A 26,115-nucleotide genomic window follows, 5' to 3' on the forward strand; every position below is an offset into this window, starting at 1 on the left:
CACTGCAGTGCCCCCTAGGGTGCCCGGTTGGTGTCCTGGCATGTGAGGGGGACCAGTGCACTATGAATGCTGACTCCTACCACGACCAAATGCCTTAGATTTGGTCGTTTTTGAGATGGGATCCTCAGTTTCCATTATCGGCAAAAACCGACGTCGCCTATCTCTAAGGTCGCCCATCTCAACATTTAGGTCGACCATCTCTTAGGTTGACCTAAATGTTGAGATTTGGGCGTCCCCGACTGTATTAGCGAAACGAAAGATAATCCGGGATGCCCCGCCCCTTCGTGGGGACGTCCTCGTAGATGGGTGCCCTTAGAGATGGTCGTCCCCGTTCGATTATGCCCCTTCATGTCAACTCTTGATCTTGTTCCATCTAGACTTCTAGTAAATAATTTGCAACCATTACAGTCCAACTCGTTAAATGCAATCAATACCAGTTTATCCCTAGGTCTGGCGTTTTTTCAGTGGAAATTAGCAGTTGTGAGACCTTTGTTAAAGGGAACTTCATTAGCCCCTCTTTGCCAGAAAATTATATACCTGTCTCCAATCTTTCTTTTGTCTCAAAAGTAGTTGTAAAAAATCAGTTTTATTACAATTTTAAGATTTTCGAGAAAAAATTATTGGGTCCTCATCAATCAAGATTTAGAACATTTGATAGTACTGAATCTACTCTAGTTGCTTTAGTGAGTGATGAGGTAAGGGTAAGGCAGCACTAATTGTCTCTAGATTTGTCGGCAGTATTCGACTTAGTTGATCATGAGTTGCTTCTTTCTCATTATAGACATATAGGTCTAGGAGGGAAGGTACTGACCTGGCTTCAGTCTTTTTTTTATCTGACTGATTCTTTTTTAATCTATCTGGCTGATATTCAAAACCATTTAACTGGCCAGCAACAGTACTTGGTTGGTTAAATGGCACTTAGCTAGCTATCCGCTGAAATTCAGCGGGAGATAGCTGGCTACCTCCCACTGAATATCACCATTTAACGCTTAGCGGATAGCCAGTTATATTGTGTGATATAACTGGCTATCCACTGATTTTCAGTGCATCTCCAGCTAAGTTTTACGGCCAAATCTGGCTGCATCTTTGGCCACTATGAACTTAGCTGGTCAGAACTGATTATCGACTTAGCTGGCTATTTATTTATTTATTTAAACACATTTAGAACCCGCCCATCCAGACATCTGGGCGGAGTACAATAAAACATACATAATATCTTTAACACAAATAACACAACAAATCCCCCATCCTCCAGCTGATATCTCAAGCAAACTCCAAAGTTGTAAGAAAAAGCCTTACAAAATAAAAAAGTATTTAACTGCTTTTTAAGCAAAGATAACGATAGGGCTTGGCGCAATGCAAATGGAAGAGTATTCCAAAAACTAGGCCCCACAACAAAGAATTCATGAGAGTTAATTTCCTCAAGTCAAACCTGATAAAATGAAGGAACATCCAACAGTCCTTAACCTTGAGATCTCAAAGTACGCCCAGGACAACATGCCTGCAAACCCTGAGCCAAAGCCAGGGGAGCATCACTGTGTAGAGCAGGGGTTCCCAAACCTTTTCAGTTTGTGGCACCCCCACCCGGCCACATGGGTCTCTGCGGCAACCCCCCAACCACTCCATGACATCTCCCGCTCACATGGGTCTCGGCACCCCCCCAGCCACATGGGTCTCCGCACCCCCCCACATGGGTCTCCCTTTCCCTGCAGCCCCGTCCTCTCACACCAGCACACCACTACCTTCCTTCCTGCAGCCCTTTCGTCTCACACCAGCACACTGCTACCTTCTTTCCTGCAGGTCCAGGATCACTGCCGCTTCCTTCTCCTTTCCCCACCACCACTGCAATGCTTGCAGCTTACATTTTTGGGCCATCCACAATTCACACAGGCATTCAGGGACCTTCCCAGTCTGCCGCGTCTGGCCCTCTCTGATGCTACTTCCTGTTGCGAGGGCCGGACATGGCAGAGGGAAGTCTGATGAATGCCTATGTGAATTGCGGATGGCCCAAAAATGTAAGCTGCAAGCATTGCAGTGGTGGCGGGGGAAGGAGAAGGAAGCGGCATAGTTTCTCCTTGTTGAGGTGGGCTCAGTCTCAGCCATCTCATGTGGAGTTCTTGGCTGACACTGATCAGAAGCACTTATGGGAGTCAGATCCCTCCCCTGCATAGGAAAGAAGAAAATCTCCAGCTGAGAGCCTTTCCTTCCCATCTTTTGTCAAAGAAATGGTGGCTGCCATTCCAATTCCTTTGGAGGTGGAGGATGAGCCAAGGCTAACATGATCGAGGTCCTGGACTATGAGTCTCCTCCTAGAGAGGCTGTGATGGTTCCACTTCACAAACTCTTAAGGGATGTTCAAGTGAAGAACTGGGATTCCCTTCTGTCAGTCCCTGTTTTCCCTAAAAAGATTGACACTATGTACCAGATTCAGTCTTCCCCTGGATTTGATAGGCCCCAGTTGCCTCATCATTCCCTGGTGGAAGAATCCGCGCTCAAAAGGTCCAGAAGTTCTAGGGACCATGCTTTGGCGCCCCCTGGTAGGGAAGCTAGAATCATGGACTCTTTTGAGCGGAAGATGTATCAAGCCTATATGCTCATCTCCTGTATCCAATCATACCAGCTCTACAAGAGCCTGTACTTGTGGTCTTTGGTGCACAGTAAGTCTGATTTGGCAAACTCTCTCCCGCCGGAGAAGGCTGAATCACTAGTTGGTTAAGCAGCAGAAAGCATGTTGTAAGTTTTTGACCAGAGGTTCCTATGACACTTTTGATGTGGCGTCCAAGTATAGCAATGCGCAGACTCTCATGGCTGCATATCTTTCACTTGGACTTGGTGGCCCAGCAGAGGTTGGTGGATACTACATGCTAGGGGGATAATATTTTTGAAGAGAAGGTGGAGGAGGTCACTGACCTCTTTAAGAAGCACACTGATGCCATAGATACTCTCTCTCCAGCCAGACACCTTCTGCAACTGCCTCCTCATCTAGGAGGTATTTCAACAAGTCAAAGAGGGGTACTTACTACTCACAAAGATGTAGGTATGCTACTTCTTCTCACCAGCCTCATCAGGCTCAACTCCAGTGTGCTTGTTCTCATCAACAGTGTGCACCTAAGGCCCAGACAGCTCCCCAGTCAAAGCAGGGGGCAAGCTTTTCACTGGTGCCAGCAGAGCATAGTCACAGTAACAGTGACCACCACTGTTGACTTGCTGGTTAGGGGGAGGCTGAAGTTTTTTCAAGAAAAGTGGCCCCTTGTAACCTCCAACTGGTGGGTTTTTCAAATAGTCTGTCTCATTACACCATACATTGGCAACAGAGACCACCATATTTGCCCACCGACAGCACAGACAGTCCACCCAGATTTTTGTTTCTTTTGACCTGAACAGGATGGGGGTCACAATCGGGAAATGCACCATTTCCAATTGGCTAGCAGATTACATTTCCCTCACTTATGCCCAGGCTGGGCTGAGCCTTGAGGATCATGTCAAGGCTCACAATCTCAGTCATGGCTGCGTCGGTAGCCCACTTGAGGTCAGCCTCCATTGAAGAAATTTGCAAGGCTGCAATATGGTCTTCGGCCCACACATTCACACCTCACTACTGCCTTAAGCAGGATACCTGATGTGACAGTCTGTTTGGACAGACAGTTCTGCAGAATTTGTTTAGGGTCTAGAATTCAACTCCACCTTCCTAGGCCCATTTTATTCTGTTCCAGGCTGCACTTTCACATAGTTTGTATATAGTTTTCAGGCTAATCTCTGTTCTGACCTTGCCGTTGCGAGGTTCTATTGATCAATGGTTGTTGTTTTCGGTAATCCTGGTAGCTAGGGATTCCCACATGTGAGAATTATTGGCCTGCTTGTCCTCCTAGAAAGCAAAAATACTTACCTGTAGCAGGTATTCTCCGAGGACAGCAGGCCATATATTCTCAAATAACTCCAAGGGTAGGTGGGAAGGTATCTCCTTTTTGTGGTATGCTATAGTATGCTACTGCAGATCCCATGCTCTCACAGCGGGTGGGAAAGCACCCATGTGCGATGGGAGCATGGCAAGCTTGCTTGAAGCTTTATAAAGCTTGTTTCAAGCTCTGGGCTGGACAATGTGGACCACGTTGCCCACATGTGAGAATATATGGCCTACTGTCCTTGGAGAATATCTGCTACAGGTATCTTCGCTTTACTAAACTTTCTGCAACTGGCAGGTAAACTTTTATATTTCCTTATTTACTGTCAACACTTGGGTCTCACCAATTCTCCTGTTTCTTCAAGATTGTGTATTACAACCCCAGCCACTTTTCAGCTTGTTTCGCTTAGTAAACATTAATGTATTTACATATCTAGAACTCCATCTGTCCTTTACCCATCCCTTTGGGCCAGTAACAGCTGCTCCTGTTACTCCTGATTACAATTCAAACTCCTTCAGGCACAGACCCTTTTTGCTGTCCTCCTTCCAGCAATGTACTTCTTGAGCTGCACCCTGGATAAATGTAACATCAGGGCATGCTAGGGAAGTAAAATTCCTTGATAAAATCAAGGACTGCTTTATGGAGCAGCTGGTACAGGAGCCGACGAGAGAAGGAAAAATTCTAGACCTAGTCCGTAGTGGAGCACATGGTAGTGGAGCGCATGATCTGTTGCAGGAGGTAATGGTGCTGGGGCCGCTTGATAACAGTGATCATAATATGATCGGATTTGATATTAGCTTTCAAGTAAGTATTCAAGTTAGCATTTAACTTTCAAAAAGGAGACTACGATAAAATGAGAAGAACGGTGAAAAAAACTTAGAGGAGCGGCTGCGAGGGTCAAAACTTTACATCAGGCATGGATGCTGTTCAAAAGTACCATCCTGGAAGTCCAGGCTAAAGTGGAGTGGAGGAGTGGCCTAGTGGTTAGGGTGGTGGACTTTGGTCCTGAGGAACTGAGTTCAATTCCCAGCACAGGCAGCTCCTTGTGACTCTGGGCAAGTCACTTAACCCTCCATTGCCCGCCGCATTGAGCCTGCCATGAGTGGGAAAGTGTGGGGTACAAATGTAACAAAAAAATATATATATATATTCCGCATATTAAAAAAGAAGGCCAGAAGACCAAACGACGGCCGGCATGGTTAAAAAGTGAGGTGAAGGAAGCTATTAGAGCTAAGAAAAAATCCTTCAGAAAATGGAAGAAGGAACCGACTGAAAATAATAAGAAACAGCATAAGGAATGTCAAGTCAAATGCAAAGTGCTGATAAGGAAGGCAAAGAGGGACTTTGAAAAAAAGTTAGCGTATCTGGGTTTAAAAAAGATTTGGACAAATTCCTGAAGGAAAAGTCCATAGTCTGCTATTGAGACAGACATGGGAAGCTACTGCTTGCCCTGGGATTGGTAGCAGGGAATGTTGCTACTATTTGGGGTTCTGCCAGGTTCTTGTGAGCTGGCTTGGCTACTGTTTGGAAAACAGGGTACTGGGCTAGATGGACCATTGGTCTGACCCAGTATGGGGATAATGTGTATTTTCCAGGGGGCATAGACAGGGGTGCAGTCAGAGCGGTGCAATGGGCAGGGCTCCCACCTATGTGTGTAACTTATAGAACCCTATAAGTTATTCACAATATGGCTGGCATAAGTGCTCGTGCCTAAATGCTATGCACCTATATTCCTATATAGAATAAGTTCCTATCAGGTGCCCTCCGGGCAGATGCTTTATTATATAGAATTGTTAAATTTATGTTGAAAAGAACAATACGTTTACTTACTATAATAGAGCACAAAATTGGTGCTCCTGTAAGCCACCAGAGAAGTTTGTGTTCAGTTGTATCCCAGCATCTGCAAAAAAAAGGTCATTTATTCAACAGAAACACTGCGACACCAGCGCAGGCCCCCTTTTGCTGCAGATTGATAAAAGTGGCACTAAGTGCTGCTGAATATCAGTGGTAGCCCTTACAAGCGATTTAACCTCCCAGGACTCATTTCTGGCTAGTTAAACTGCTTTGAATATCAACCCCAACATAACATTGTTATTACATGCTCAGGGGTGAATTCTGTATATGGTGCCAAAAAACCACTTTTCTATAAACCGCGCTTAAAGTTAGGCGTGGTTCATAGAGTAGCACTTACACCCGGGAATCATGGCTAACTTTAGGTATGGGCATTTGCACCAACTGAAACATGATGCAAATGTACCGCGCCTCAATTAGGGGAGTATCCCCCCTCATTCTATAACAATATGTGTAAATATTAGGAATGCCCCCATTCTTGCCATGACCCTCCCATTTCTGCACCCCCTTTTTGAACTCGCTCACAAAATGTAGATGCAGATCTCACACCTAAATTTATGCACGTATATTTCAATTAAATCTAATTATGTGCCGATAATTGGTTATCAAGCCAATTATCATGCCAATTAGCTCTTTATGCAATTAAATTGCGTGCACAAATTGGACATGTGCCCAAATTTGTGTGTGCAATTTTTAGAGCCCTTTATAGAATTCAGAGGTAAGGGGGCAATTCTTTAAAGGGTGCCAAAAGCTGGGCACCAAGATGCAGTCCGCTAAGCACCCAGGTTCTGTTATAGAATAGTATAGCGGAATTAGATTCTTCTGTAATTCTACACTGATTGTGTCATTGAATGTTCTAACAAGTAAAACCAAACAATATAATTGCTTAACCAAAATCAAAGTAAATAATCAGCTATCATCACAATCATAAATTGACTTAATATGTACATGGGATGGGGGAGGGGGTGATGCCGGGAAGAAGAGGGGCTTCCTTGAGGGGGGAGAAGAAGGGGGCTTGGGGGAGAAGAAAAGGTTTTTTAAAAATGTTATGTGGATGTCGGCCCAATATTCAGTGCCAGCACCTGTATGACTGTCTTATGCAGGCCCCGGCTAAATATCATCTGGTTTGTCCCTGGCTTCACCTCTGCTCTTATTTTATGAATATAATGCTCTAGTGCAGCAAAGGAATTGTGTAGAGGCAACAAGTAGGAGAGTGGATGCCTCTGTGTCACAGGTTGAAATCTACCTAAACCTATGACATTTTTATTTCTGGATTGTTTTATCCTCCGTGGCAGTGGAGGTAAATCAGCTGGATGCTGTGTTGTCCTGAAAGCTTTTTTTAATTGTAGCCAGCTCTTGTTTGAGTCGACTGTCGATCTCCTCTCTCATAGAAGAGAGCTGGAGACAAATAGGGCAAGCCCTAAGCCTTCAGATGGTCCTTGATAGAACCAATGAACAATTATTACTCTGAATGAAAGCCATGTTGATTGGTTGAGATGAGTGTGAACAATGTACTATGAAAAGGAATAGCAATTAGTAAGATTACTTAAATGAGATCTTGAGGAATAAGGTAAATGTTTATCGGGTACCCATATAGGTACAGGAAGTCCAAGAAGGGGGATTATGGGTAAAAGAGTGAATCTATAAGCTAGATGTCAAAACTTGTCTAAACCAAGAGACTATATTGTAGTGACTAGAGAGCTAGAAAAGCAGTATTTACAAACCAATTGATTTTTTTGTTTATCCCCCAATCAGGTGTATACCCAACCACCAAAGAGGTTCTTTACTGATTATATAACCCTGACTATTCTGCATGCAAAGTTGTTATTTCAAAATGGCTGCAGAAGAGACTGTACAGACTGAATGAATAAAATTCACAAGTCTCAAAAACAGCCTGTAAAAGAGTCATGCTTTGCAAGTTCTTCTTTACATTGCTGATTCCTATTTATTTCTATTTCTGACTCTCCTTTGATGTTCTGTTGAAAGATGCCAGTTTTAAATTGTAATGTTCTACGCCTACATTTACTGTCTCTATCCTATGTGCTTAGTGAGTCATGCACATAAAATCTAATTATTGCCAATTAGTGCTCATTATTGCTTTTTAAGTTCTGTTATCAATGCTGATTAGCTTGTTAAGCCAGTTATGTGCATTGTTATGGAATGGAGGAGTGGCCTAGTGGTTAGGGTGGTGGACTTTGGTTCTGGGGAACTGAGTTCAATTCCCACTTCAGGCACAGGCACCTCCTTGTGAGTCTGGGCAAGTCACTTAACCCTCCATTGCCCCATGTAAGCCGCATTGAGCCTGCCATGAGTGGGAAAGCGCAGGGTAGAAATGTAGCAACAAAAAAAAAAAAACCATGCCAAAATCTAAGTGTATTCCATAACAATGGGGGTACATGCTAAGAAGCCCATTTTATATCTAAGGGCTTCTTAGCATTTAGTGTGCGTTAACTCCCTTAACTCAAGTTAAGGCCCTAGCACCCATGTGAACGCCCTCACGCTGCTTGATGAAGTCCCCCTAAAGGTGGTATAGCAAGTTCATGGTAAACAATAATCAGTGGTATAGAGATGGTTGCTAAAGTGACAAAGATCATTTATAAATGAAAGTACTTACCCAATGTCTTCCAAATATACTCTTGATATTATCCAACCAATGATGAATATTGTAGGTATTCCTGTTAAAAAAATTCTGTTATGTAAACTTTCTAAGCAATTACTTTTTTTTTGTTCTTAATTACTCAAAGGCAGTTAAATTCATTCCATAGCATATCAATTTCCAGGTGAAGGTTATTCTAGCTCCCTGGAATGCTTGCTTAGGTTTCAATTTTATTGTATTCTCTTAAAATTAATTTATTGGAGTGATGATCACATCCAAGTTAGTTTGTCTGCATTGTTTTTCAGAAAATAAAACAGGAATGTCATCAGCATGCAACATTTTCATCATTTTTGGGTGACTGGGTTTTAATGGAACAATTTTAGTTTTAATTGTAACACCCCCTAAAAAAAAGAAGGCCCTATATTTAAAAGCACTTATCCAGATAGCAGCACATGGCCAGGTCTATCCAGTGATTTTCAGCAGTCCTTTCTGAGACCTTACCGCCAGCTATTGACCCAGTGGAAAAGACTCACGCGGTAACCGGGCAGTAATGACTTATGTGCGCCAAATGCCACTTGGCACCCGTCCATTACACGTGCCTGAAAAATAAATATTTTGTAGACGCTCGTATCAGATGCATGCCAAAAATGAAATTACCGCAAGAGCCACGCAGTAGTTGAGCGGTAACTCCATTTTGGGGCACACATAGACGCTTGCATGGCTTAGTAAAAGGGTCCCTATGAGCCTCTTTTATTAAACCGCGCTAGCGATTTCCAGTGTGGCAATGCTGACAAAGCCTATTTACTTTGAATGGAGTTCATTGGCATTGCTCCACGGGAATCGCTAGTGTGGTTTAATAAAAGGGGCCCTATATGATTAATGGAATTAAGAATTTGAGACTCCAGTTTTTAGATTTGCTACTGTGGGTTAAGCTTTAAAACAGAAGGTTTTTTTTGAGACTTTGAAGTTTTTCTCCTATTGTTAATGTTTGGAGTTTTTTATTTGATGGTCCATTTCCTCCTATTGTTTTAAAAAATATAATTTGCTTGATTTTTTTATATAGTACATGAAAATGGACAATTTAAAACCAATGATAATAACTGGACCCTGTTTGAAAATGTCTTGAAAATTCCAGTGTTAGTAGTCAAGAGATCATAGGGTTTTTTTTTTGTTTTTTATCCAATGATTTATGCGCTATTAGTTTGAGATTGCTCAGAACCCATATTTTGGTTACTGATATTGGAAAATTAAGGGCCTCTTTTACAATGCGGCAGTACCTGTACTGCTGCTTTGCCACAGGCCAGTCCAGCATCACCATGCTGTCTGTACAATTTATTTAATACATTTCATGGCCATAAGGCTATTCAAAGTAATGAACATAACAATTATCAAAACAAACTTCAAATAATAACAGAGAACAAAAAGGAAACATAACACAAACCATAAAAATATTGGCATGCAGAACTGCATAGACAACAAATGATATCTAGAAGTCCCATGTGCTGCAGAAATCTAGAAATGGGCCCTACTTGAAATCTTCCTCTTGAAACATGTTCAGCTAATAGGATGATCACTAAAACAAAAATCTGGCTCACCCCAAAATATAAACCCAGTATTGCAGTCATACCCTGCCAAAAAGTAAAAGGTTGACGGCAAATCAAAAATATCAATCTCTTTGAAACAATCCTGAAATACATACTAAAGATCTTACCCCATCCAATGGCAAAGTATATTGTGAAGTGCGTTCTATATGAAAATATGACCACAAGGAGGGTATGGAGGTACAATCCTTCAACTAGGAGCCAATAAAAGTTTGCCATGATAAAGTACTGGAAAAATACCAAAACAGCCTTGCAGCTAACCTAGAACAGCACAAACAGAGAATGAGCTTAATTAAGAAGAAACTGCTTTGTGAACATTTTTGCTAAAATTAGTTTTCTAAACAGAAAAGTTAGACTATAGCATGTTTCTTACAGCTTGTTTACATCAGTCACTAGGCACATAAAGACCATTAACACTGTATAGTCTTGTAATGTAAACTAGGAAAAGCAGAGGTATGAGTAGGTCTAAGTGGAATTAAAGAGACGTGAAGGTCAGAATTCCCCATTATGGCAATTTGCTTTGCAATATACAAAAGCATTCTGTGGATTTTAATTCAGATTCATCCTGCAAAACGTACTGTGGAATCTTTGTCTGGTTATAAAAATGTAGGGGCCTTTTTACTAAGCTGTGTTAGGCCAGCCCTAGATTAACAATTAAGCAAAATAAGCATGTGTTTGGGGCACCAAGGGAAGGAGGGCACCACAGAGGCATAGCGAAGGACATCTTCAACTGCCGTCGCAAGGACGGAAGCATAGCAAAGGACGTCCTTCACCCATACTCTAAAAAAAAAAAAAAACGTCCCTGATGAGCACTTGGATGTCTTCACCTGGACTTGTATTTTTCTAAGGTTGTAGATGGCTATTATACACGCAGCTTGTCTGCATGTATGAAGCCGTCTTTGGCATGCGCAGAGCAGCCACGCATAACGCTTGGCTGCTCTGCACTGGCTTCCCCTCCTTAGGAAGGAAATCATGTGCAAATGAGCTAACAGTGAGCAGCTCATTTGCATGCAATTTCCTTCATGCCTGCCCGTTCCTTTCCGAATCGCTAAGGGATCGGTAAGGAAAGGGCTTTTTCCGTTCAGTTAGTGCATCAGTTAGTCCACTGCAGTGCCCCCTAGGGTGCCTGGTTGGTGACTTGGCATGTCAGGGGGACCAGTGCACTATGAATGCTGGCTCCTCCCACGACCAAAGGGCTTGCATTTGGTCGTTTCTGAGATGGGCGTCCTTAGTTTTCATTATCACCAAAAATCAGAAACGACCAAGTCTAAGGACGACCATCTCTAGGGATGACCTAAATGTCAAGATTTGGGTGTCCCCGACCGTATTATTGAAACAAAAGATGGACGCCCATCTTGTTTCGATAATACGGGTTTCCCTGCCCCTTTGCCGGGACATCCTGCGAGGACGTCCCCAGGAAAACTTGGGCGCCCCTTTCGATTATGCCCCTCCTTAGCTCTTATGAGCAAAAGCCTCCCATAATGTCTGCATGCCCTCTTGTGAGGTTTCAGGAAGTTCAGGGCCCCTTTTACTAATCTGCATAAGTATCTACGTGCGCCCAACGCATGCCAAAATTGACTTACCACCCAACTACCACATGGCTCTTGTGGTAATTTCATTTTTGGCGCATGTCCGATATGCGCATCTGAAAAACAAATTTTATTTTCTGGCTCGTGAAGTGGACATGCGCCAAGTTTCATCTGATGTGCGTAGGTCCTTACTGCCCAAATTCTTTACTGCTAGGTAACCTGTTCCGCGCAGAGGGAGCAGCAGGGAGGGAATGAGCGGACTCGGCCAACAGGCGCGCGGCACCCCCCCAGCAGCGTGCACCCGGGGTGGACTGCCCCCCGCCCCCCTTGGTATGCCACTGCCTATAGGGGCAATGGAGGGTTAAGTGACTTACCCAGAGTCAGAAAGAGCTGCAGTGGGAATTGAACCCGGTTCCCCAGGATCACAATCTGCTGCACTAACCATTAGGCTACTCCTCCACTCAAGATAGTAAGGGCCAAAGAAGTGTAGGAGTGGCACTGTACAGGGCCGTGCCGATGCGGTAAACGAGGTAAGCACCGCAGGGGGGCGCCCACCTCTGGAGGGCGCCGCCGCGGTGCTTACCCTCGCCCCGGCGCCCCAGCCCAATCATGGACTTCGGACTTCCCTGCTGCCCTCACAAGCGTAGCGCTTTTGCGAGGCAGCTCGGGCTCTCCCTCCTTCCTTCCTTGGTTCCCGCTCTGGCTCCCCGATCAGCAGCCCCCCCCCCCCCGCGTGTTTTAACCTTTACTCTCCGATGTGGCAGCGATGTCAATCAATGAAGAACGTACAACAGACTCGCTTCCAGCGTCTCTCTTCACACAGTGTCCCTCCTTCAGCGTCAGCGATGATGCATTTCCTGTTCCCGCGAGGGCGGGACACTGTGTGAAGAGAGAAGCTGGAAGCGAGTCTGTTAGTACATAAGTACATAAGTAGTGCCATACTGGGAAAGACCAAAGGTCCATCTAGCCCAGCATCCTGTCACCGACAGTGGCCAATCCAGGTCAAGGGCACCTGGCACGCTCCCCAAACGTAAAAACATTCCAGACAAGTTATACCTAAAAATGCGGAATTTTTCCAAGTCCATTTAATAGCGGTCTATGGACTTGTCCTTTAGGAATCTATCTAACCCCTTTTTAAACTCCGTCAAGCTAACCGCCCGTACCACGTTCTCCGGCAACGAATTCCAGAGTCTAATTACACGTTGGGTGAAGAAAAATTTTCTCCGATTTGTTTTAAATTTACCACACTGTAGCTTCAACTCATGCCCTCTAGTCCTAGTATTTTTGGATAGCGTGAACAGTCGCTTCACATCCACCCGATCCATTCCACTCATTATTTTATACACTTCTATCATATCTCCCCTCAGCCGTCTCTTCTCCAAGCTGAAAAGCCCTAGCCTTCTCAGCCTCTCTTCATAGGAAAGTCGTCCCATCCCCACTATCATTTTCGTCGCCCTTCGCTGTACCTTTTCCAATTCTACTATATCTTTTTTGAGATACGGAGACCAGTACTGAACACAATACTCCAGGTGCGGTCGCACCATGGAGCGATACAACGGCATTATAACATCCGCACACCTGGACTCCATACCCTTGTTGTACGTTCTTCATTGATTGACATTGCTGCCACGTCGGAGAGTAAAGGTTAAAACACGCGGGGGGGGGGGGGGGGCTGCTGATCGGGAGGGAGAGCCAGAGCTGCCTCGCAAAAACGCTGCAGCCTGCCACATGTAGGGGGGAGGGCAGGGGAGAGGAGAATTGTTGGCCATGTATGGATGCAGGGCAGGGAGAGAGAAGAAATCACTGGACAGGAGGGGAGAGGGCAGAGCAGGGGAGAGAATTGCTGACATGGATGGAGGGGAGGGCAGGGGAGAACGGAGAGTTCCTGGACATGGATGGATGGATGGAGGGGAGGGCAAGGGAGAGAGGAGAATTCTGGACATGGATGATGGGAGATGGGAAGATGGGATCCGGAGATGGGAAGGCGGTAGAACAAGAGGACATGAAATGAGATTGAAGGGGGGCAGACTCAAAAAATATGTCAGGAAGTATTTTTTCACGGAGAGGGTGGTGGATGCTTGGAATGCCCTCCCGCGGGAGGTGGTGGAGATGAAAACGGTAACGGAATTCAAACATGCGTGGGATATGCATAAAGGAATCCTGTGCAGCAGGAATGGATCCTCAGAATCTTAGCTGAAATTGGGTGGTGGAGCAGGTGGGGGGAAGAGGGGTTGGTGGTTGGGAGGCTAGGATAGGGGAGGGCAGACTTATACGGTCTGTACCAGAGCCGGTGATGGGAGACGGGACTGGTGGTTGGGAGGCGGGAAACACTGCTGGGCAGACTTATACAGTCTGTGCCCTGAAAAAGACAGGTACAAATTCAAGAAAAACTCATATCTTGGGCAGACTAGATGGACCATGCAAGTCTTTTTCTGCCGTCATCTACTATGTTACTATGGATGGATGAATGGGGACAGGGGAGAGAGGAAATTTTCTGGAGATGGATGGAGAAGAGGGCAGGGGAGAACGGAGAGTTCCTGGACATGGATGGATGGATGGAGGGGAGGGCAAGGGAGAGAGGAGAATTCTGGACATGGATGGATGAATGGGGACAGGGGAGAGAGGAAATTTGCAGGATATGGGTGGATGGATGGAGGAGAGGGAAGGGGAGAATGGAGAGTTGTTGGACATGGATGGATGGAGGGGAGGGACGTCAGGAAGGAGATGCACATGGATGGAGGGGAGGGAAGAGAGGAGAAATGCTGGACATGGATGGGGGGGAAGGAAAGATAAAGGAAGGAGATGCACACGGATGGAGTGGAAGGGAGAGAGGAGAAATGCTGGACATGGATGGAGGGGAGAGAAGACAAAGGTTGTAGATGCACATGGATGGAGGGGAGGGGAGTGAGGAGAAATGCTTTATATGGATGGAGGGGAAATTGCTGAATTTAAAGGCTGGATTGGAACACTTTGAGGGCAGATGTTGAAACTGGAGAAAGGATAGGGTGGTAGACAGGACGCATAAGGACACAGAAAGATGGTGGACATGGTGAGAGAAAAAAATATCAAATGGAAAGAAGACACTGGGACCAAAGCTAATAGAAAAACTAAATGCTCTGACAGCAAAGGTAGAAAACATTTTTTATTCAAAATTTATTAATTGGAATATGTCAGCTTTTGGAAATGTACATCTGTGATATTTTGCATGTAAGTTTCAATGTTTCTACTATTACTGCATGCTGAGTCTGACTTCTTGCATTTTGCCTTTATATCTGTTAAGCCATGTGTTTTTCATGTGTGATCAAGATGCAGTATTCTGCTAGCGTGAAGTATTTGCAGCCCTTTTTGTTTTATTTTGGTTTCACTAGGTTGTGTACTGGTGTTTTAGAGCCCGGTGTAATTATAGTGCTGCCTTTCCACACATAAAGGTTGTAGCTCGTCCTGTCCTTGGAATTAGTGCTGTTATGGTTTGGTAAGGCTATGTGTTTTGCACAAGTTTGTATATAGTGTTTTGCAGTGGAGAGATTGTGTGTTGGCCTTACTGAGGTGGCACCAAAACACCAGAAAGGGTGTACAACGTAAATCATGACACACTACCTCTTGAAGGATCTACATATGGTCGTTAATAAAAGGAGCTCATTGTGAACACTAGCCACCCTAAAAGGGTGTTTTTTGGCTCTACACGTATCATGATATTATGATCCCTTGTTTCATATTGTTGACGGTCTGCATGTTCCGTATGGTGGTATATTGGTGTATTAGGGTCTTCCCAGTGTAATATTTATGGTACAGTAAGGTTCTGAGTGTGTTTTTGCACAAAGTTGTGCATAGTGTTTTGCAGTTGAGCGATTGTGTTTAGTATATGCTTTGAGCAACCACTTTATTCTTTGACATATGATACATATCTAATATCTAAATTTAATAAAAGGTATTAACTGTGACTTTTATTTTTACTTATTTTTTTTCTGTGTGTTGTCAAACACTTATGGAGGTAAGCTCCGTCCCTGTCCCACCCCCTAACCCCGCCCCCTTTAGCCTCCCCAAACAGTTGGGCCACCGACCGCCTATGGCAGGCATGGATGGGAGGGCAGAGAGACAGGCATGGATGGGAGGGCAGAGAGGCATGGATGGGAGGGCAGCAGCAGGGCCCAGGGAGAGGACAAATTGCTGGAAGGGGAGGGGAGAGAGGAGGATTGCTAGCTATGGATGCAGCAGGGAAGGGCAGAGAGGGACAAGGATGGACATGGGGGCCCAGGGAGAGGACAATTTGCTGGAAATGGAGGGGAGGGGAGAGAGAGGAGGATTGCTGGCTATGGATGGAGGAGGGAAGGGCAGAGAGGGACAAGGATGGACGTGGATGGGAGGTCAGGACCCAGGGAGAGAGAAGAAATTGCTGGAAATGGATATAGAGCAAGAAATGAAGAAGAAAGGAGGAAAGTAAAAAAATAAATGGAAAGGAAGCCCTGGAAATGGAGTTAAGAGGACAGATAGCAGCAGACTCAGATACTGGCCCAGCATGATCGGAAAAAGAAAGTCACCAGACAACAAAGGTAGAAAAAAATCATTTTATTTTCATTTTAGCGTTTGGAATATGTCCACTTTGAGAATTTACATCTGCTATCTTATTTTGCAATGTATAGCAATTTGTTTCTAAGAATATTGCTGACAATTCCTGTCAGTGTGGCAAGTGGTGAGCGATCATTTTCACCGGGGGGGGGGGGGGCGTGATCATTTTCACGGGGGGGGGGGGGGGGGGGGGGGCGCCAACTGATAGTCTGCAGGGGGGCGCCAGAGACCCTAGGCACGGCCCTGGCACTGTATGTGAATAATAATATCCAGTGCCTGAAATACAAGGGATTTGGGAAAAGGAAGAAGCTATATGGATCGTTCTGGAAAGAGAAGTTAGAACCTGTATCCACATGGATGTTATCTACAGACCTCCAGCACAAATGGAAAAGCTGGACAAAGATCTGATAGAAGATATCCACAAGCTTGGAATGAAAGGGAGTTGCTGTTGCTGGGAGATTTCAACTTGCTTGATGTGAATTGGAAGGTCTCATCGGCAAAATCAGAAAGAAACAGATTGTAGATGCCTGTCAAAGTGCTTTGCTCAGACAAATGGTGACAGAACCCACGAGGGAAGGGTTGATGCTGGATCTAGTGCTCACAAATAAAAGGAAATGTTTCCAACATCCAGGTGGGTGCCCACCAAGGCAATAGTGATCATCACATGATATGGTTTGATATAAGAGCAAGTGTGGAGTGCAGACACACAAAGCTCAAAGTACTGGATTTCAGACACACTGATTTGGGTAAAATGGGGGAATACCTGAAGAAGGAGCTGATAGCAAGGATAGGCAGTGGAGAAGTGGAAGCACAGTGGTCCAAGCTGAAAGCTGCTATAAATATGGCAACAGATCTTTATACAAGGAAAGTAAACAAAAACAAAAGAAACAGAAAGCCTATCGGGCTCATTTTCAAAAGAGAAGGACGGCCATCTTTCGACATAAATCGGAAGATGGACGTCCTTCTCCCAGGGACGTCCAAATCGGTATAATCGAAACCCAATTTAGGACGTCTCCAACTGCACTCCGTTTCAAGGATGGCCAAAGTTCAAGGGGGTGTGTTGGAGGCATAGCAAAGGCGGGACTTGGGCGTGCCTAACACTTGGATGTCCTTGACCCATAATCAAAAAATACAAGGACGTCCCTGACAAGCACTTGGACGTTTTCACCTGGACCTGTTTTTATTACGACTAAGGCACAAAAAGGTGCCCATAATGACCAGATGTCCACTGGAGAGAATTGGGGATGACTTCCTGTTACTCCCCCAGTGGTCACTAACCCCCTCCCACCATCAAAAAACATCTTTAAAAATATGTTGTGCCAGCCTCTGATGTCATACTCAGGTCCATGACAGCACATGCAGTTCCCTGGAGCAGTTTTAGTGGGTACTGCAGTGCACTTCAGACAGGCTGATCCAGGCCCATACGCTCCCTACCTGTTACATTTGTGGAGGAAACAGCAAGCCCTCCAAAACCCACCAGAAACCCACTGTACCCACATCTAGGTGTCCCCCTTCACCCGTAAGGGCTATGGTAGTGGTGTACAGTTGTGGGTAGTGAGTCTTGGGGGGCTCAGCACACAAGGTAAGGGAGCTATGTTCCTGGGACCAATTTCTGAAGTCCACTGCAGTGCCCCCTAGGGTGCCTGGTTGGTGTCCTGGCATGTCAGGGGGACCAGTGCACTACAAATGCTGGTTCCTTCCACACCCAAATGGCTTGCATTAGGATGCTTTTGACATGGATGTCTTTGGTTTCGAAAATCGCCGAAAGTCAGAAACGTCCTTGTCTATGGACGTCCAAATCTAGGGATGTCCAATTTTAAGGATTTGGACGTCCCTGACAATATTTTTGAAATGGAAGATGGACTTCCATCTTGTTTCGAAAATACAGGTTTCCCCATCCCTGGATTTCACCGTTTTGCAAGGACGTCCAAATCGCAACTTGGACGTCCCTTTCAAAAATGCCCCTTCACATGGTTCTCCAAACAAGCTGCTGAAAAAATAAGGGAAGAGAGGCTTCATTCAAGAAATACAGAAGAATGTAACACGAGGATCACGGAAAAGATTACTGAATTAAAATCAAAGAAGTAAAGAGGGAAATACTGCTAGTAAAAGTGCATGTGGAAGAAAAAAATGGCTAAAGATGTAAAAAAAGGTGGTGACAAGGCCTTTTTCAGATATATTGGGGAAAGGAGAAATGCTAGGAATGAAATTGTAAAACTGAAAGATGCTGAGAATGGATATGTGGAGAGTGATGAGGTTGAAGCGAACGTACTAAACAAATACTTCTCTCTGATGTTGATGGAATAAAATCCTGGAGAAGGACTGCGGTTGGCTGCTGAGGGTGTATCTGGGAATGGAGTGGATATTGCACGGTTCATGGAAGAAAGCATTTATAAACAACTTGAAAATCTGAAAGTGGACTAAGCTATGGAGCCAGATGGGACACATCCAAGAATACTGAGGGAGTTCAGAGAAGTCCTGGCGGGACCTCTTAAGGATTTATTTAATAGATCTTTAGAGATGGGAGAGGATCCGCAGGATTGGAGATGAGCTGATGAGGTCCCTCCTCACAAAAACAGGGACAGGGAACAAGTTGGAAACTACAAGCCAGTAAGCCTCACATCGGTGGTAGGAAAAATAATGGAGTCACTACTGATGGAAAACATAGTTAACTTTCTAAAAGCCAGTGGGGTGCAAGATCCAAGGCAACTTAGCTTTACTAAAGGAAAATCCTGCAAAATGAATCTAATTGATTTCTTTGACTGGGCGACCAAAGAACTGGATAAAGGACATGCACTAGATGTAATCTACTTGGATTTCAGCAAAGCCTTTGATACTGTTCCTCATAGAAGGCTCATGAATAAGCTGAGAGAACTGAACCTAGGACCCAAAGTGGTAAATTGGATTGGAAACTGCTCAAAGGAAAGTGAGTAGTGGAGTGCCTCAGGGATCAGTTCTGGGACCAATTCTGTTAAATATATTTGTAAGAGACATTGCTGAAGGATTAGAATAATTTAATAGTTTAAAATACTTGATATACCACCATTCTAAAAAATGAGAGTGGTTTACAATCTAAAAGACTAAAATAAGGATAAAAATGCCATAGTTAATGGGAAAGAACTCAAACAAAGACCAAACATACCAATTGAAACATTACTCATCAACATCTAGTTGCCTTTTTCTGGATGACATGAAGATAACCAATAAAGTGGATACCCCAGAGGGAGTAGAAACCATGAGAAGAGATCAAAAAACTAGAAGAATGGTCAGAAGTCTGGCAGTTGCATTATATATGAAATTACTTCAGCCAGTGTAATGCACCAAAAACTGAGCACTTATCACAATATTTATTACTAGTAAAAAAAAACCCCGTTTCTGATGCAAATGAAACGGGGGCTAGCAAGGTTTTCTTCAGAGTGTGCATGTGGGAGTGTGTGTGTCCCTGCCCTCTGCCCTCCCCCCTCCCCCCCCTCCGAGTCCAGTCCTTCAGCGTTGTTTCCTGCTGTTCTGTGTTTTTGTTACAGAGAGAGTGACGGCATCTCTCTCCCCTCCCCCCTCTGAGTCCTTCACAGTTTCGTGGGATTTCCTGCTGTGCTGTTTTCCTTCACTCATGGGGAAACCGGATATCTCTGGCGCTTCACACTTCCGGCTGGAGGCTTCAGTGGTGCCTTTTATATATATATAGATATATTAAATTATTGAATAATTGGTTGATCTATATATAGAGATTTGAGGTTTCTGAACATTTGTTTCCAGTTAAAATGTAATGCCAAGAAGTGCAGAGTAATGGGGTGCAGAAATCAAAAGGAAATGCATCAGATAGGAGGAGAGAGATTGATAACTACCTCTCGGAAGAGGGATCTTGGGGTGATGGTGTCTAAGGATCTCAAGGTGACAAAACAATGTGACAAGGCCATGGCCAGAAGGATGCTAGGTTACATAGAGAGAGGTATAACCAGCAGAAGAAAGCAGGTATTGATGCCCCTGTAACAAGTTGTTGGTGAGGCCCTACTTGGAGTATTGTGTTCAGTTTTAGAGACCATATTTTACTAAGGATGTAAAAAGACTTTAAACGGTTCAGAGAAAAGCAACAAAAATGGTATGGGGTTTGCATCACAAGATGTAAGAGGAGAGACTGGATGACCTGAACATGTATACTGTGGAGGAAAAGAGAGACAGGGGTGATATAATACAGACATTCAAATATTTGAAAGGTATTAATCTACAAGCAAACCTTTTCCAGAGATGGTAAGGTGATAGAACTAGAAGACATGAACTGAGGTTGCGGGGGGGGGGGGGGGGGGGGGGGGCTGACTCAGGAATAATGTCAGGAATACTTTTCCATGGAGAGGGTGGTAGATGGGAATTCCTTAAAAAAGGTGGTAGAGGGGGTGTGTTAAGATGGCTGTCTGACCGGTAGGTTAGTAAACGCTCTGATCGTCTGGGCTAGAACAGACTGTTCTTTTTTTTCCCCAATATGTCGCATTCTAAAAGAAAAGGAACGTTGAGACTAGTTCCTCAGCCTACCGCAACCTCCTCCCCGACCCAGCCGTCTTTAGAGCATTACTTCCCCAGTACCTCCAAGTTACAGCAGGGAAACGATCCCATAGTGGGGTTTCCTGGAGAAGCAGACTCCCAGCCGGGAGATGAAACTTCCCTTTCTCCACCATCAGTTTCAATGATTCCTCCCTGCCCAGTGTCGAAGGCGGTCCTAGAGGGAAACCTAACCAACCCCGGAAGTGTGTTGGAAACGGTAACCAGCGAGGACCTAGGCCCGCAGCAATCGACGCTGAAAGCTGAAGGAGCTTTGTCTCCTTCGGTGAAGAGCTTGGAGGTAACTCTGGAAACGATCTGGGTGATGTCAAGTCGGATCGATGCTACACTTCAAAAAGTGTCATGTGATGTTGAAAATCTTAATAGTAAGTTTGAAGGATTAAAAATGACTGTAGACTCTGTCAAACAAGATTTAACAACACAAGTAATAACCTTGCAAAAAGAGGTTGATTCAATTAAAGACTTTAAAAATATGGTTATTAAAGACAATAGTGACATAAGAAGAAAAATAGAGCAGATTGAAAATTTTAACAGACGCCTCAATCGCCGCCTCTTAAATATTCCTAAGTTATCGGAAGTAACTCCAATAGAAACACTTCGAAGATATTTGATTGAAATATTGAAAATTCCCTCTGAGGCTATACCCCCGGTAAATAAGATATATTCCTAAACCTAAAGGAGAAATAGGAGGTGTGGAAAACGATATTCTTGATCTTCAAAATATATCTGCTATATTGGAGCAATCTTCAGAAATAATAATCGAGAGAGCTACATTGATTGTCTCACTTGTCTTTGAGCAGGACTATAATACTATCTTAAGATTTTACTTTAGAAACTCTAAAGCTCAATTTTGTGGTTCTAAAGTCTGGATATACCTTGACGTGACCAAACAAACTCAGCAAAAAAGGAAATCTTTTTTTGCCTTGAAACAAAAGACAATAGAAATTGGAGATTCCTTTTTTTTTTAGCATACCCTTGCAAATGTGTAGTTAAAATGGGTCAAACGAAATATACCCTTTTTTCGCCGGAACATCTGAAATCGTTTCTAGAGTTGAAACAATTGAAATAATGTGTAAATTAAACTTGGAGGCTCGTCAGCCTTTTGCCTTCGGTTTTGTATTACGCCTAGTTGATTACTTCTCTAATTCATTACTCCCCCTCACTGATTTGAGGTCTAAGAAAGGGTAATATATTTTCTTATTGAATTGTTTAAATCCTTAATTCTCATTTTCATGTCTTACTATATTGCTTCTCTTCTTATAATTTTCTTTGTATATTAATTCAAGGATTGTGAAATGAGAATATTAATGTATTATTATTCACCTCTGTTTCTGTTTACAAGATTACTCTTGTTAAATTATGTTAAAACAATAAATAAAGAATTAAAAAAGAGAGGGTGGTAGATATCTGGAATGCCCTCCCATGGGAGGTGGTGGAGATGAAAACAGTAACGGAATTCAAAAATGCATGGGATAAACACAAAGAAATCCTGTTTAGAAGGAATGGATCTAAAGAAGCTTAGCGGTGATTAGATGATAACACCAGTAATTGGGAAGCAAAGCCAGTGCTGGGCAGACTTCTATGGTCTGTGCCCTGATCGTGGCTGGATAGATTTGGATGGGCTGGAGTGTGGCTTTGATGACAACTTCAGAAGTTGGAGGACAAGGTCGGGCAGACCTCTATGGTCTGTGCCCTGAAAATGGCAAGGACAATTCAAGATCAAGTATACATATGTAGTATCACATCCTATCTTATGCTATGAGTTTATCTTGTTGGGCAGACTGGATAGACCATACTGGTCTTTATTTTCCATCATCTACTATGTTACTATAATGATGATATACACTAATAGTACATTGATTTTCACAGCTACTGTATATTAAAACCAAAGAGGTTGATAGCCAACAGGGCTGATTATGGCTAGAGAAATCTGAATGGGCTGGAGTGGGCTTCAACGACAACTTTAGGAATTAGGGGAATGTGACCAGTGCTGGGCAGACTGCCTGTGCCTTGAAATTGGCAAGGACAGATCAAGATCATGTATCATATGTTATATCACATCATACCATATACTATGAGTTTATTTTGTTATGCAGACTGGATAGACCATGTGGGCCTTTATCTGCCATCATCTACTATGTTACTCACGTTCCTTAATTGGGTAGGAGCTGCTTGTACTTGAATAAGTCATACTGGCCGGATCCAAACCTGGATTTTCAGCAGCATTATCTGGATATGCCACTGATTATCTGGTGAGACCGTATCAGCACTTTTCAGTTGGTGCCAGGGTGGTCTGAGGGCGGAGCTAAGGATAGGCAGGAGTTATCTGGTTAGCTATGATATTCAGCCCACTAGCTGAGTAATTATCTGTATAAAGTTACAATAAGTGCCAGTAGCCACATTATACTCATATGTTCAGCACTGATACTCAGGTACAACCCACTGCTGAATATCTTCATATAAAAAGCTTGCAGCAAGCATGCATTAAAGAAAAAAAAATGTTGACTAACAATTTTACATGCGAAGTCCCAACCATTTATATTCTCCCTATATCCATTACATAGCTTTATTAAGGGGTCCTTTTTCTAAGGTGTGCTAAAAAAATGGCCTGTGGTGGTGTAGACAAGTGTTTTGGGCACACGTAGAATTATTTTTCAGCGCACCTTTAAAAAATGCCTTTTTAAAATTTTTGCCAAAAATGGACATGCGGCAAAATGAAAATTACCGCGTGTCCATTTTGGGTCTGAGACCTTACCGCCAGCCATGTACATTCTCATGCGGTTACTGGGCGGTAATGACCTACGTGCGTCAAATGCCACTTGGCGCATGTCTGAAAATAAAAATTATTTTTCGGATGTGCGTATCGGATGCGCGCCAAAAATGAAATTACCGCAAGAGCCACACGGTAGCCGGGCGGTAACTCCATTTTGGCGTAGGTTGGGCGTGCATAGGCATTTAACTCCTAACCCTTACTCTCTTGTTCAGCACCAATTTTTATCATTCCCACCTAACTTCCTTATCCCTTATTTGTCCTGTTTGTCTGTCCTAGTTAGATTGTAAGCTCTTTCGAGCAGGGACTGTCTCTTTATGTCCAGTGTACAGTGCTGGGTATGTCTAATAGCGCTTTAGAAATGACAAGTAGTAGTAGTAGTAGTAGTAAAAGTGCCCCTAAATAAATATATCTGTAACATCCAAGCACATACAGATAAATTTTCCCATTACACCATGTACAACATCTTTACTAACAGTTTCTCACTGCTATCTTGTCCATAGGAACCAACTTTTCAAAATTATTGGGGGTGCTAAGTCCAGTGGAAATAACCCCTTCATTGGACACATACAAGGAATTTTCTCAATATTGGGGGTGCTGAAGCACCCACAGAGTCGGCTCCTATGATCTTGTCTATCATCTACAGCAAAGCATAGAATAGATCACAGGGAAAGTGACAACACAAATCAGCAAATGAAGAAATACATAAGTCAGATTGCTTGGCCGCAGCTGCTATTTCCCTCTTTCCCTAGGATCTAAGCATTTGCCTTTGTGATGTATCCAGTCATCCAGTTACTTCAGGTGGGGGATTGAACCCAGATCCTTCATACTGTACTATAGGGCACTGCAGCATGATCCACGGGGCTGGCCAGGCATTGGATCCTTTTTTATTCAGAAAAGCCTGAACATTTTTTTCTGTTAAGATTTCCTAAGTGATGAATTTGGGTGAATTGAGCCTCCACTATCTACGTAGATATACCTCCATGACAAAGAAAACCAGATGACTGTCCAGGTTAAGATAAAAACTTGGCTACTCTGTGATTATGACCTACAGCAGAAGGCTAACAAAAGTAGCTCTAACTAAGCATTCACATTTCCTTCACATTTTATGAATTTTCTTCTCTGAAAGTATATATTGCTCACAGTAATGGTATGCCAATTGATTATAATTGCGCATTGCAAAACTCCAGCTGCTTAAGGTTTCCGTGCATACTGTTAGAGGTTATAATCATACAGTGTACATGTCCAGAGATTTTAACTACCCAATATTGTCCTTCATCTCGACAGTAAAATGAGCTTGAATAAAGAATGTTATCCTTCACTAAAATGAAGATTGCTCTTAAAATGAATGACAGGAACAAATTCAGATGGATATAGTTCCGGGTGCAGTGAAGTTTTCTACATTTGGAAAAAGAGAAAAAGAAGATGTTTCAACTTCAGAAATTAAAATATTTTCAACATTCTAAATAGTCAACCTGTTAATTGTTTAGATGAAATTACATTATAGTTACAGGCAAAATAAGAAAGAAGGATATACCCCTCCTAAAAAAATAAATTTAAAAAGTTACAATTGAAACTTGACATAGTTAAACAACCTATGGAAGTATTTATGCACGCATTTTCTGATTAAAAACAATCGGCTATTTTTTCAGCAGTGACGGCTGCAGAATAAAGTAAATATTGGAGGCAGCGCTTTACTTTCTGTGTATATTCATCGGTGAGGTGAGTTTAAGCATCATTGATGAGTAAATATTTATATGGCAGCCAAACTCACCACTTACGTTTAGTCAGGATGATTTACCGCCTTTCAGATGAGATTCAAAGCAGTTTACAACTCAAAAAATATATAGGGGTCCTTTTATTTAGGTGTGCTAGTGATTAGTGCACACTAAGGGCCCTTTTACAAAGGCACGGGAGGGCCTATGCGCGTATAGCAAGTGAGAAATCTGCACTACCGCTTGGCTAGTATGTGAGCCGGGCAGTAATTCTGAATTTGGAGTGCAACAAATCCCACTGTAGAAAATAATTTTCTATTTTCTACCACGGGTCGCTTACCCAACAGTAAATAGCAGTCGGTGCACGCTGCATGCTTACTGCGCGTGTAACACGTGAGACCTTACCGCTAGGTCAATGGGTGGCAGTAAGGTCTCAGGCCCAAAATGGATGCGTGCTGGTTTCAATTTTAGCACGCACCCATTTTCTGGCCCCTTAAAAAAAGACCCTTTTTCCTAGATGTAGTAAGAAATGGCCCAGCACGTGCCCAAAAGACACACTCGCACTACCGCAGACCACTTTTTACCACAGCTTAGTAAAAGGACCCCTAAATAGTAAGAGGCCCATTTTATATCTATGGGCTTCTTAGAATTTAGTGTGGAAAGGGACTACATAATAATGATAGGACAGAGAAGGAAAAGTACATTAAGAGTAATAGGACCCGCTGGTCTAAATTAAATGGATAACTTATCTGTTTAGTGACTGAATTTTGCTGCCAAATAGATAAGTTCTGGCACCTCCCATGGGATAGTCAAAAAATGCCCACAATTTAGTATATATTTTTTAACAGCAATTAATAATACTTAAAGCTCACACTAAAAATCTAATGTTGCTATACTGAATCAAAATGTCAATCACATAAGAAGGTATCTTTGGACCATCAGAGGCGGTACTCCATTATTAAACAATAGTGCAGTAGTAATTTCCACCATTTCTTGTCATCGGTCCATTTTTTTAAAGAAAAAAATTTAAG

The 26,115-nt window shown here is 43.4% G+C and overlaps 1 protein-coding gene across 1 annotated transcript in view; it reads right to left on the bottom strand.

Moving 5' to 3' along the window:
• The window catches only part of VIPR2 (vasoactive intestinal peptide receptor 2), a 167,773-nt gene that overhangs the window by 9,796 nt on the left and 131,862 nt on the right, over positions 1 to 26,115 (bottom strand). The window contains exons 6-9 of the mRNA XM_030198778.1: positions 24,632 to 24,767; positions 10,061 to 10,211; positions 8,368 to 8,428; positions 5,733 to 5,802 (exon numbers count right to left, since the gene is read on the bottom strand). Of these exons, the coding sequence (XP_030054638.1) occupies positions 5,733 to 5,802; positions 8,368 to 8,428; positions 10,061 to 10,211; positions 24,632 to 24,767 (418 nt within the window). The remainder of the gene's footprint in view (positions 1 to 5,732; positions 5,803 to 8,367; positions 8,429 to 10,060; positions 10,212 to 24,631; positions 24,768 to 26,115) is intronic.

The sequence above is a fragment of the Microcaecilia unicolor genome, chromosome 1 (assembly GCF_901765095.1).
Source record: "Microcaecilia unicolor chromosome 1, aMicUni1.1, whole genome shotgun sequence".
NCBI classification, from domain to species: Eukaryota; Metazoa; Chordata; class Amphibia; order Gymnophiona; family Siphonopidae; genus Microcaecilia; species Microcaecilia unicolor.